This window comes from Psittacula echo (genome assembly GCF_963264785.1).
Source record: "Psittacula echo genome assembly, chromosome: 2".
NCBI lineage: Eukaryota > Metazoa > Chordata > Aves > Psittaciformes > Psittacidae > Psittacula > Psittacula echo.
The window spans coordinates 3,844,501-3,857,444 of record NC_137737.1 but is presented as its reverse complement, the minus strand read 5'-3'; the positions used below and the strand labels follow the sequence as shown (position 1 = coordinate 3,857,444).

At 51.8% G+C, this 12,944-nt stretch overlaps 1 protein-coding gene across 1 annotated transcript; it reads left to right on the top strand.

Moving 5' to 3' along the window:
* Positions 1-1,815: 1,815 nt before the first annotated feature.
* GASK1A (golgi associated kinase 1A) lies at positions 1,816-10,418 on the top strand (the record flags this gene model as incomplete). The annotated part of the gene is made up of 6 exons (XM_080611240.1): positions 1,816-1,833; positions 2,797-2,985; positions 6,266-7,072; positions 9,240-9,362; positions 9,621-9,724; positions 10,208-10,418. 6 exons carry the CDS (start codon positions 1,816-1,818, stop codon positions 10,416-10,418), a joined length of 1,452 nt encoding a protein of 483 aa, XP_080467366.1.
* Between the last annotated feature and the right edge of the window lie 2,526 nt (positions 10,419-12,944).

Genomic DNA, 12,944 nt, shown 5'->3' with positions numbered 1-12,944 from the left:
TGGGATGAGGGGATTGGGGAAAGGGAAACCTGGAGGGATCCTGCACAGCAGTGAGGGAGCAGCGGCTGCCCGAAACCACTGCTCTCCATCCTTTCATCCCAGCCAGGATTTCTAGGCTGTGCTTGTCTCACATAGGTGTGAGGGCTGGAGGAATGAGCAGAGAGGAGGGAAGGTGAGAAGGACCTCCCTATCGATGCTAGCAGGACAGTCGTGTATTCAGGGCTGCTCAGACCCTTGCTGTCTCCTGTGAATGTGAAGGTGCTGGTTTGGGTCTGCAGTCACCTGGATGGTTTGAGTGCAAGGTGATATTGCTTAACGTAATAAGGCTTTTAGTGGTGAAAGGTGATGGAGATGTTTGCACATGTAAACAGAGCAACCCTGTGCATCTCCTGCAAGACAGCCACCAATCTCACAGGAGATGTGTCACCAAGAAGTAGAAGATCCAGCTAAGAGTCTGCAGCAAAAGTCCTGACTCTGAACTTAAATAGGAAGAAGATAAGGCATTTGAAAGCTTTTAGTTTGCTTACTTTAAGCAGAAGTATGGCATCTTGGAGACTGTTTATTTTTGTGGTGCTTTGTGTTGCCTTCTGGGATTAAACCAGAGAGGTCCTGAGCTGCACTGAACATAGCGTCAGGATGAAAAGCTCCCTGTCAATCCCTCACAGAGCTGAGTATTAACTTCCTGCAAGCTGTAAGATTTACAGAGGGGAAGCGAGGAGAATTATGAATCTCTCCTTTTTCTCAGTGAAAATCACAAGATTTAGGGGTAAGGACAGAGTCAGCACAGGAAAAGCAAGACCCTGCTGGTACCCTGCAGGGCTTTTATCTATTCCGGGTCCTTTGTAAAGATGCTGAGCAGGATTTGGGATGACTTTTGGGATGCTGGGAGCCTTGCTGCTCCTGTAGGCTCCTCCTGGGCAGGGGTTACGAGCCCTTGTTTTGGCTGTACTTGTTTGGTCTGTAACTGGGCTGTAACCAGTCCGTGCAATGGGAAGGGCGCTGTTACGTACAAGGGCTGGGGTTTTCTCAATGCTAAGAGCAGTTTCCAGTGGTGGCTGAAGATTTTGTTCTAAACAGCATTTTGGATGATGGAGAGGATGAGAAGAGGCTGTGCTGTGTGGCTGGGCAGCGAAGCACCTCCCAAAACCAGGAATAGTGAGTCTGGGTGAGGGGAATCGAGCAAGAAAGAGGACATCTCACACCTGAGGAGCAAAAATCTCAAGAGGCTCAAGCCAAAGACACCAGGTTACTACTAGAGAGCTGTGGAGCTCGAGGGTTTCAGGGTTTCTACAGTTTGCTGCCCAAAGGAAGGACTGTGCAGGCAGCATTATTTCACAAGCTAAAGGAAGCATGTTGACACCATCCCTTCGTAGTCAGCGCTCAGAGTGAATGGTACCAACAGTGTTTCAACCCTTTCTGCTGCTGCTGGAGCATTGTCCTATGCTAGTGCAAATCACGCTTGTCTCACAGTTAGGCTATAAATTATCTCCTTTAGGCAGAAGCTTTGCACACTGGCCAAAGTTTAGCAAAGTACAGCATGTTATAAGGTTTCACCCTGGCAATTTAACTTGGTTTTGGTTTTGGATATGCTTGTGGGAAGGTTTGTGTGCCAGTTACGAGGACTTTGCTGACTCTGCAGGGAAGGACCCAGCACATGTGCTGATACATCATCTTTCCATTGCCCAGGGCTTGCTGTGACTTCCTTGCCATGCAATGTGTGGAAGCACAGACAAAGCTGGTGCAGGTCTGCTTGGAATTACAACCCCTTTGATGGATCGTGAGGCCGGGTGAAAGGCCATCCATTCCTCATGCCCTATGGTTATCCAGGTGCAGGTGGGTGATGGTGGGACCTGGTGGTGTTCCATGTGTTGGGGGTGCAACAGTGGACCTGCCCCCATGAGCAGCCACTCTGAGCTGGGGCTCCTTTTGAGGCTGGCAGTCACCATTTAATAGCTGTCTTTAGTAGATTCCCACTGCAAGCCATCTATCTTCCCTGAGCAGGATGATGTAGGAAGGTACCTAAGCACTTGAATGATGGGCAACGCTGCCAAGGATTTCCTTCTGCTCAGGCTTGCCTAGAATCAGTCCTGGGAGGCAAGGCTTTTGTCCCCTTCCATACCCTCAGCCTGGTTATGGGTCCCCAGCAGTGAGCTTAGCCCATGTGCCATGCCCTGGGCAATACCAAAGGGAAGAGACTGCTCCCATCCCTGATCTGGTTGATGCACCAGCTCTCAGCCTCTCTCCCTGATGCACCACGTGTTGGGCACAAGGCTCTGGAGACGTTCCCAGAGGTGAGGGGCAGCCAGAGGAGCTTTCCCAGTTGCTTTTCAAGTGCTCTTTGTTAACGCTGGTCACGGTGGGCTGAGTCTCCTATTGCCCAGGCAGCTTTGCAGTTCATTGGGAGGGCAGCGAGCATGGTGCTGGGAGGGTAAGTGCAGCTCTGCATGTTCCACCTCCCATGCAAAAGATGCCCTGAGCTGCCTGCATCCAGGTAAAGGCACATTCCTGCTTTTAACCTGCTCACCAGTGGCCTTTGGCAAGGCCAAAAGGGATATGGCAGTGGCCAAGGCATCCTGGCTCCCTTGGGCGCTTGATTGGGATGGTGGGATTTACTGCTGGAGAGGCCTGGCAGTGCTGGTGCAGGGGCAGGAACAGTCTTTTAGATACCAGAGGAAAGCAGGAACCAATTCCCATTTTAAAGGCCACATATTTCCAGGGCATCTTTCTGGGTTTAGGGCTGTTTCTCTTGCATTCCTGGATAATGAAGTTCGGGGTTTGTTTTTCTTTTATTTCAAGCTGAACAAAGCCAATTTGATGCACTTTGAAACGAAATTGAAAACAGGCGTCTCTGCTCCAGATTCTGCCAAGGTTCAAGCATCCCGGGAATACAATGTCAAGGATAACCCCACCCTCCAACCACAGCTTTATCGCAGATGGCCAGGCTGCACAGGCTCCCCACTGTGCCTTCAGGAGCCCGTTCATGCTGTATGTCCCTCTGATGAGCGAGGATATACATGATTTACTTACTGGCATCCTGGAACAAGCGGTACCTCTCTTAAGCCTTTTTATGGGCTTTGCCTGTAGCTTTCCCACTGGGAAACGGATCCGATTTCTGGTGCAGACACGCTGTACTGTCAGTGTGTCAGATTGGCAAAGCAGAGCTCTACGTATGGTTTGCATTTGGGGCTGAATGGAAGCCATAGCTGAAACTGCAGCATTTTTTCTTACAGCATGAGCTCAGAGAAAGTCTCTATGGAAAAGTATTTATCCTGGGCTTGTAAATACAGCTTTATGTGTGCAGTGTTCAATCATTAGGTTATTTGCAATATCGACTGTCAGAAATAACACAGGGGCTGTCCTTGGGCTTTGCTTCTTTCTTCTTATTGTTGATGTGGCAGGGAAACCCTGAGCAGTGCTGGGGAAGGGAGCCTGCGGTGATGGGGAAGAAATGAAGCTCTAACTTGTGGTGCCCAGACCTGAGCTCACTGTCAGAAAAGACAGGGTGGGTTTGGACAATAATGATTCCTTAACCCCTTGGACTGTAAGCTGACTTGACATTAAAACCCCAGCCGTCATTGCCAGCCATTTGGCACCCACTGCTCTCCAGCTGTGGATTAAAAAGGAGTTTTCCTACAGTATTTCCAAGGTTCTCCAAAAGGCTCCTGCATGGCCCCCTGCCAGGATACTTGGATTTTTGGCTGCCAGGCTCTTTGCATGCCCAGGGATGGGGTAAGTGACCAGATGGTGTAAGTGACCAAAAAGGTTATTATCAGGTGGATAACAACAATGATCACCCTGTGAATCCTCTGTGCAGAAGAAGAGAGTTGTGGGTGATTTTGGTGAGAGCACTGTGGGTTGTGTCTCTCAAAGGGGTGGGATGGGGGAGGCGCTGGAAAAGGTTGCCCACGGAAGCATGAATTGGGAAGGGAGCTTGGCTGGATGCAGATGGGATGACTGAGATTTAGTTAATCCTGCCGATGGAGATTAACTCCATAGATGTCATTGCAGTGAATTCAGCCTGCTTTGAAGCCAGAGGGGACAGTGAAGCACTTACAGTGGTGACTTGAAAGGAGTATGGACATCAGGGTATCAGGATCTGGCGTTTTTACCCACAGTGTTATTTTGCTGTGGTTAAACTAGGATTTAGACATTGCACCTCCCTTAAACTCTTGCTCAGGATGCCAGACCTGGATTAGGAGTGCTTGGGAATAAGCCTGTGTCTGCTTTCTGCAACACTTGCTTGAAATCCAGAGCACGAAGGTTTTGGGTAGCTGAGCTCGGGTGCTGCCTGTGTTGGTTGGTATTGGCCGTGGTTCCATAACAAATCATTACCCCATCCAAGTGGAGCCTTGCAACCAGCCACTTGAGACAAGTCCTGCTGCCCCCTGGGGCTGCTCGGAGGTGTTCATGCTCACCCCCTGACCAGAAAGGGACTTAAGGCAGTAACTGGGACAAGACATCACTCTCTGAACAGACTCACCCTGAACTAACTCGTTTTCACTTTGGGGTTTAAGGGAGAGCTAAATCAGTGGGTACCCTGGTAGGTCCCAAAGCCCTGTAACAGGCAGAGGCCAGTGTAAGCCATGGGTGAGAGAAGAATTCAGCCTGGAGGATGTATTTTGTTGCATTACATTGCATTTCTGGGAGAGAAACAGTAACCTGACAGCTGTAAAGGGGAATCACTCCAAGTGCATCATCACTTGTCCTTACAAACTGCAGTAAAGCTGCTCAGTCCTTGGAGGAAAACCCCCATGGCTGCTGCCAGTGAGTTGGTGGCTTTGTGGTTCCTCTTTGTCACCTTGGCTTATATAGTGCCTTTGGGAGGGATGTGGCTCCTCACCATGGGGCCACCTGAAGCAGCCTCCCTGCAGTGAGGGCATGAAACCTGGTGGACTTTAGGATAGTGCTGGATCAGCTTATGAAGGGCTCACATGCTGGAGTTGCCTGCGGCAGCTCCTCTTGGGGCTGGAGTCGTGCTGGTGGTGGATCCCTGCAGCCAGCAGGAACCTGCAATCCGAAAAGCCCCGTGGCTGGAAATGCTTCTGCTCACCCAGCTGCTTTCTGGAAGTCATTCTGGCTGCTGGCTCTCACCTCCCTCCCATCCCTCTCTAGCTTTTCAGCTCCTTTTTTCCAAGCTTTTCCTCTCACAAACAATCTCCTACCCCTCCTTTGGCACTGTGCTGTCCCGCTGTGTCTGCCACGGATATACTTGTGCTTCCAAAATAAATAATAGCAGAAAAATGTATCCACTCAGATGTTCCCTTGACTTCCAGAGTGGGTTCGAGCCACTTGGAAATGCCTCTTGTAAAGCAGAGAAACGGCACCGAGGTACCTTTTGATGCTCCAGCCCAAGCCCGGATGGATGTGGCACGGGTACAGCGGTGGGCTGGGAGGTTCTCTGGGTGCTGCCGCATCTCTTCCCTTCACCTCACCCTGAAAGGGAGGATCCTGTGCCCCAGTGCTGTGTGCATGGGATTGCTTTCAGCCAAAGGGGAGATAGGAGGTTAGCAATGCAGGAAACAGGCACAGTGTTTGCCTTTCCAGCCTGTACAGTTTTTGTAAGCCTCTACAGATTATAAAGTAAGAGTAAGAGGAAGGGGGAGGAGAGCTATGTGTATGAAGATACAAGCATCAGAACTTGGTAGTACTTGTCTAAAGGCGGTTCCTTAGTGCGAGGCATCAGAATATTTCAGGTTTCAGAAAGAGCAGTTTGCATTCTTTTCATATCTAGGCTGTCACAGCTCCTCACTGGCACTTGGAGCTGCCTGGATTTGCTGGGTGCAATGATGGGTATTGCTCCAGATGTTGTGTCTCAGCACGCACTGAGATGTCCTGCAAAGGAAGGCATGGGGATTCAGGATACCAGTTCAGTGTGCAACCAGGATAGGAACCACTGAGGGTACCCAGAGTAAGGTCTGAAGATAAAAACCTCTTAGGAACTGGGAAATGTTCACATCCAGCCAGGAATTTGCTCTGGTTTTGTGAAGGTTTTTTTACTCTTTTTCATTTCTTGAGTCTTTAAAGCAAAATATTTGACCATGAAGAATTCGTTGCCTGTAAGGTTGTCCTGTACATCAGTGCTGCAGACATGGCAACATCTGTGGGGGATCTGCCCATGTTCTGACTGGCTCCTGAAAGGGCTGCAGCTTATTTCTAGCACAAAGAAAACCCCATCAAGCTTCTTGACAGCTCTGCTTGCGGTGTGGACATCCTAGCCCATAGAATCTCAAGAGGACCCCTGGTAACGCTCTCCCTTTCCCTACAGGTGCAGCGGCCATGGAGAAGGATGGGGCTGAAGCCCCCTGCCCCGGCAGCCCTCGCGGTGCTGCTGGCCCTGGCTCTGCTGGCCCTTGCCCGCCTTCCTTCACCACCACATCACTCCCTGCACCTGCTGCCAGCATCGTCCCCCCCAGCCCCATGGCAGGAGGTAGATGCCCCCCTATCCAGGGGACGAGCCCCCAGTGGAAGGGTCCCTGTACCCTCCCCTCGCCTGCAGCAGGACCAGCCCCATGGCCGGGGCAGGAGGCGGCGGCGGGGGGCAACAGGGGATGCTCCCCCATGGCTCTCTGACGATGACCTCCAGAAGATGCGGCTCCTGGCCGGCGGGAAGGTGGTGTCCAAAACCCGCGTGCCAGCCCATGGGCAGGTCCTGCGAGTGGGACTGCGGGCCATAGGGGATGCTGAAGGGGACAGCTCGCCAGAAAGGGACTGCCAGGATGGGCGCTGTGGGCTCATCAAGCGCCCCGGGGACCTCTATGAGGTGCTGGCTTTCCACCTGGACAGGGTGCTGGGACTGAACCGCAGCCTACCCGCCGTGGCCCGGCGCTTCACCAGCCACCTCCTGCCCTACAGCTACACCGACGGCTCCCTGCGACCCATCATCTGGTGGGCGCCTGACCTCCAGCACCTGGAGGATGCCAACAACGACCAGAACTCCTGCGCCCTGGGGTGGCTGCGGTACCAGGAGATGCTGCGGCCCCATGGACCAATGCCAGCGGCTGGGGATGCTCCCTGCTCCAGCATCCCACGTGGCGAGTGGAGTCGCCTGGCCCTCTTCGACTTCCTCCTCCAGGTAGGGCTGGGGTGATGGAGAAACCCATCCCTCTGGCTGTGCCACCCTGTGTGCCTGCCTTGTGTGACTGCAGGCTCCTCTGCGGGGCAGCATAGGGCTTTGGGGGTATGTTTTTACTCATTAGGTAACAGGGAGCAGCAGAGCTTTGTGCAGAAGCAATCATGGTCCATGCTTGGGACTTGCAGGGGAAACACAGGCAGGTTTTGCATGCAGCAAGTCCGCTTTTACATGGGTGAGCTTTCTCCCATCACAGCTCTATTGGCTCTGCCTCACATGGATGCCAGCAGCAGCTCCGCATGGGGCATTCCTGGAGACAAGCAGTGTGTTGTGCATCAGATCCAGCTCCAGGGATGTGCTGCTGGAAATCAGGAGCTCTGCACCTTCGTATGGCACTGCCTTCCTCCTCCTCCTCCTTGGCTTTAATAGTGCTTAATCTTCTGTCTGGAAAATCATACCCTGCTGCTATGAGGGATTACGACAGCGTCCCAGGGAGCTATCAGTTCTTGGAGGGCAGCTTTGAGGAGGCAAAAGTGATTTCTATGGAAGAAAGCCTCTTTGGGCACCTTTGGGCTGGAGGTTTGTTATCAGACAAAGGGAAAATGCCTGAAAGGGCAAGTATTAAAATACAAAAAGAGTGGAGAAAAACCCACCCAAAACTGTTAAAATTTGTGTTCTCTTTATTCTATCTCTTTTTTCTTTGGCAAAGCCTGGCCATTAATCTTTATAGCCTTAGACTATGGCTGGCAGAGAGCTGAAATAGCCAGAGAAATGAGAAAATCAACCAACCCCCTTCCCTTCCTCAGGCCAAAATTCCATCAAGTGCAATGGAAAGGCTGAGTCTCCAGGAGAAAATATCATTTGGTTTTAAGGAAACTTTCCTTTGTGGGGCTGAAGCAGCGCAATGATAAATCCAAGGGCAATCTGCAGGTTTTCCTCAATAGCTCCAATGGGATCCTCCCATGCGGAAAAGTCACGTAAAGGTAAAGAGGCACCAAGTCAGCAGGATGTGAAATAGCATCCGACAGAAATGGCTTTAACCTCTCAGAGCTCTGGCTGGGGAAGGAGCAGCTGCGAGCTTGGAGCCCTGCTGTACGTTGGCATTGACGTCTTGGTTGTTTTCTTCAGTTAGCCTTGAAACTGGGCTTCTTCTGTATGGATTTCCCTTGGTGTTTGCCACAGGGGAGCACCCCTCTCGGTACAAAGCTCTATGGAGGCAAAACACTGAGCCCGGTGGAAAGGGGGCAGCTGCTGGTGGCTTTGTTCTGCATTTCAAAGGGCAAAAAAGGCATTGACTCCAGAGCTTTGCAGCTGCATCCATACCCTGTGGCACCCCCTTCCCAGCTGGGGGGAAGAGCAAGGAGGTTTTCCCTGGAGGAAGCCGTTCCAGGGTGAGTCACATATGGAAAGCCCTGTTGGACCCACGGGGATGCTCTGGTGTGGCTGAGCTTCATGTGAGTCCCAACAGGGGCTGAAGGTGAGCTTCTCATAGGGTTTGAGCTCGGATGAGAGGTATGGCTCTCGTATTTGTGTTCTAGCAACAAGACCTAATGACCCATTCGTTAGAGCCATTTAGGCTCTGATGAGGAAAGGAGCCTGCTCTGTGTAACACAGAGACTGCTTTTTCCCTTTTCCATTTATCCATTCATCTTTCCATTAAGAGCTGCTCAGGTTACCGTAGGGATAGATGAAAGGGCAGATACGTGACCGCAGCCAGATGAAACCATCATCCAGGGTACCAAGACTTGACCTGAGGAAAATGCATCTTTTTGAGGTTCCAAAACCTAGGTTTCCTTGGCTGCTTTTGGTTTTTGGGTGTTCTCTTTACATTCATTTCTGTGTACGTCTTCCCTTGGTTTCAGCTGGAACCACAACCCATTTACACTGTGCAGGTATGGAGTGTGGCAGTGGAGGTGCAGAAGGTGTCTGAACTCCATTGGGAAAGCCTGTCTCTTCTCCAAGGCAAAGGGGTTTGCAAGGCAGCTCATCTTCTGAGTGCTTCCCTGCCTTCCTCACTCACTGGTGTATGCAGCTTTTCCATTTCATGTCTAGGGAGGATTCTTAGATCCTTTTTATTTTCCTTGGAGCAAGGAAAGTTCAAAACTGGACCTCCCCATCCCGGACACCCAATGTCCAGTTTGGTGCTAACATCCCAACGTGTCTCCTGCAGGTTCATGACCGCCTGGACCGCTACTGCTGTGGATTTCAACCTGATCCCTCCGAGCCCTGCATGGAGGAGATGCTCCATGAGAAGTGCCGAAACCCAGCGGAGCTGGTCCTGGTGCACATCCTGGTATGTCCCTCTGTCCCCAGGGGCTGCTCTGGGGCTAAGATGAAGGAGATGCTTTTAGGGCTGAAGTGGCAGCGAAGGGGATGCAGGTCCCATGGTGATGCTGGGTCCATAGTGGGTCCTGGTCATGAAGGGACCTGGGCTTTGGCAGCTGCTGGCCCCCAAATGCTCTCAGGGTTTCTCAATGCATTAAGAATCAGCCTAAACCCACACACTGATGGCTTCCTGCAGTAAGTGAACTTCTTCCCATCCCACCGTCAGGTCCGGAGGAGCGCGCCGTCCCGCCTGGTGTTCATTGACAACGCGGGCAAGCCACAGCACCCCGAGGAGAAGCTCAACTTCAGGCTCCTGCAAGGCATAGACAGGTAGGAAGGGTGAAGTGCACCCTCCTGGGGGCACATCCCAGGGGAGGGCTGAGCTTGAACATGCAGGATGCCCGACTGGCCTAACCCGCCACACGTGTCCCTGCTCTGAAAGCAGCCCTTCACCCTGCTCTGGGTGGCTGATGGCAGTCTCCAAAGCCTATTTCCCCCTCTCTAACTGGCAGCTGCGCAAAAATAACGAATAATAGGGTATTTTAGTATTATTTGTGTCATTACCTACCAGGCATTTAGCACACTATAGGCCCCTTGATTTGGAGCTTGTTTGGATCTATTTCTGATGGAGCTGTTCTGCGCATTCTTTATGGGCAGAGTTTGAAGGAGGAGGCTCCTCATCCCGTGTTCCTCCGGGTGGACATGCATTCCTTGAAGCACCGAGTGACATTTGCTTGGCTGCTGCCCTCTTCCCTGCTCATCCTCCCCTGGGTAACCCCTTCTCTCCATCTCTGTTCTGCTCCTCCACTGCAGCTTCCCTGCGGCGGCTGTGGCCACGCTGCGGTCGGGCCGGTTGCAGAGCCTGCTGCTGCAATCGCTGCGTGTGGACCGGGAGCTGTGGGAGAGCCAGGGTGGTGCTGAGGGCCTGAGGCCCCTGCTCCGGACCATCGACAGGCGGGCACGCATCCTGCTGTGGCACATCCGGGAGCACAACCTGACGGTGTTTGAGGACTCACCGTGCTGAGCTGACCCCCAGCCCCTGCGGCACGGAGCAAATCCCAGCGGTGATGGATGTACCTCATTGTGGGTGATGTGACACTGTGTGGGTGCTTGGGTCTCCAGAAGGTGTTTCCCACCTCCTTGTAGGATGCCCTGGAGGAGGAAACTGGATCACAGGGAATAGGAAAGAGGAGGAGGAGACGTCTCCTGGAACAACCCGCAAGTGCTTAGGAAAGGCAACAGTTGTCAAGTAATGGTCCAAGCACGGATTTTCAATGGAAGGGCACATCCATGGGATTTTTTGGGGTGCCTTCACCTCCTACCCCAGCAGCTTTGAACACCAGAGGCTCAGACAGTTAAACAGATTATGGGGACCCTGGGAAGGGTTAAAGAAGCAGTGAGAATCACTGCTGAAGGTTGCGGGAAGTCACTGTCAGCCTTTCCATGGCTTGCACTGGGCTTTTGGATGATGCCTTTGCTGTTTCCCAAACAACACAGGCAGGGAGGCTGGAGCAGCATGGGATAAAGCAGAGGGGTGCTTTCTAAGCAGGGATGTCACCAGAGCTGAGCTCTGTCTGTCCCACATGGAGGAGGTGACGTGTGCCTGCGAGTGAGGATAAATCACTGCCCAAAGTGCGGCCAGGCAGGAGACCAGACCACCACAGCTGCCCTCACAGAGCCCATAGTGCTGTCCCCAACCAGCACCATGTGCCATGTGCCATCCCACTGAATGTGGAGTCTGAAGATTTAAATCCCTCGCTTGCTCTTTCCCTTTGCTGCCAGGAGATTAAAGGCAAACCAACCCCACTTGCAGAAAGGGCTCCTGCCTGTTCTCTCAGGCATGGCTGTGAGAAACTCTTTCCAAAGCTCACAGAGATATAACACAAAACCCAGGCTATTTCAGCAGAAGGCGATCAAATGCAGAATGCTTTGGCACCTCCAGCAGAGCCCATCCCGCTCCTGTCACCCCTTAAGCTCTTGCCCAGCAGCCCACTGTGATGGAGCACAGCAGCATCCCAGCCAGCCATGTCCTCAAGTGTCAGGACTGAGCAAAAGCAACAGGAACAGGAGGCAAAAAGACAAAGGGATGGGCTCTGTCGGAGCCTCTCGCTCTCTGCAGTGTTTCCCAGCTGAGGCATGCAGGCAGTGTGTGACTGCACCAGAAGCCACTTGTGCCTTTGGAAAGTCAGGGGGACCAGGGTGGGCACTTGGTGCTGTGCTGCTGTCCCATTGCCCTAGCTTTGGAGAACATGGCCACCCATGCAGTGGGAGGGGAAGGAAAGGCAGGCGTTGATGCCTTCCCTGCTCCATCCCTCTCAGCACCAGGTCAGTTTTAAAGCCGGCAAGGAGATACTTTAACACCCATGCTGATAAGCACAAGCCATTACTGGTTTTTGCCTTTCCCCTCTTGCTGTAGAGGAGATGAGGCGAGGAGTGGGTGACATGAATCAACAAGCACAAGTGCTCTCAGAATGCATCAGCACTCAGCATTGCAGGAAATCAGTGTTCAGAGCACCACCAGCATCTTCCCGGAGTCCTGCTCTCCAGTTAGCCAGGGAAAGCTTTCCCCAGCACTCTGTCCATCCCATGAGTTATCACCCTGTTTGACATGCCATGGGATGGATGACTGTTGAGGAAACCCCGCTAAAGCCCAAATCCTGGAGATCCATTACTGAGTCTTGAGCTCAGCCTTAAGCATGGAGGAGAAAAACATAGAACCGCAGCTTCTCTGGGCACCCTGTGCCAGGGTCTCACCACCCTCACAGTAAAGAACTTCTGTATATCTAACCTAAATCTCTCCTCTTCTTGGATCCCATGAAAAGCCATGCCCAGGCATGGTCTTATGGGAATAAAGGAGGCTAAATGCAACATAATTAAATCCAGAACATAGACTGTGCAAAGCTGTGTGGTAACAAGAGCAGCAGTTAGGACGTGTAGCATCAGTCGTAGTCTCATTTTTCTTATTAAAGTAAGAAATGTCATTAGAAGAAAGGTTTGCATCCCATAGAAGCAAAGTTCCCAGCAAGAAGCGAGAAGGTGGAGCACTGTGTGGTGGCCAAAGCTGTAGAAATGCTGTGCTGGAACAACAGCTTCTGACTTGCCTCTGGGCGCTGCTGCTTGACCTCAACATTGCACAAGGTAATGGGGATTTTCCTAGGGATTTTTTGCATTTCCTTAGATATACCATGTAATTTTGCCAGCTAAACATATATAAGAGCATCTGTCAGCAGTTTTGATGTGCATAAAAATCACTGTTGCTTAAACAGTGAGCCATGTATGGATAAATGAGAGAAGCAAAAGCCATGATCTTGCTGAGAGTGATCATTAATCTCCTTTAATTAGTCATTTTTTCCATGGGCTTGTCAGTGTAGCCAGCAGAGCGCACAGGCTCTGAACTGTTGTCACAGTGGTTTGGAGCAATCCCGTGTGCTGCTCTTGTGTCAGCCTTTACCATGCAGTGTTGGGTTCAGTTTCCTCCAGCTATGAATGTGTTGTATTTCCTATGATTCACCTGGTTTTATGGGTTTAGATTGTAGTTATAAAAATTCAC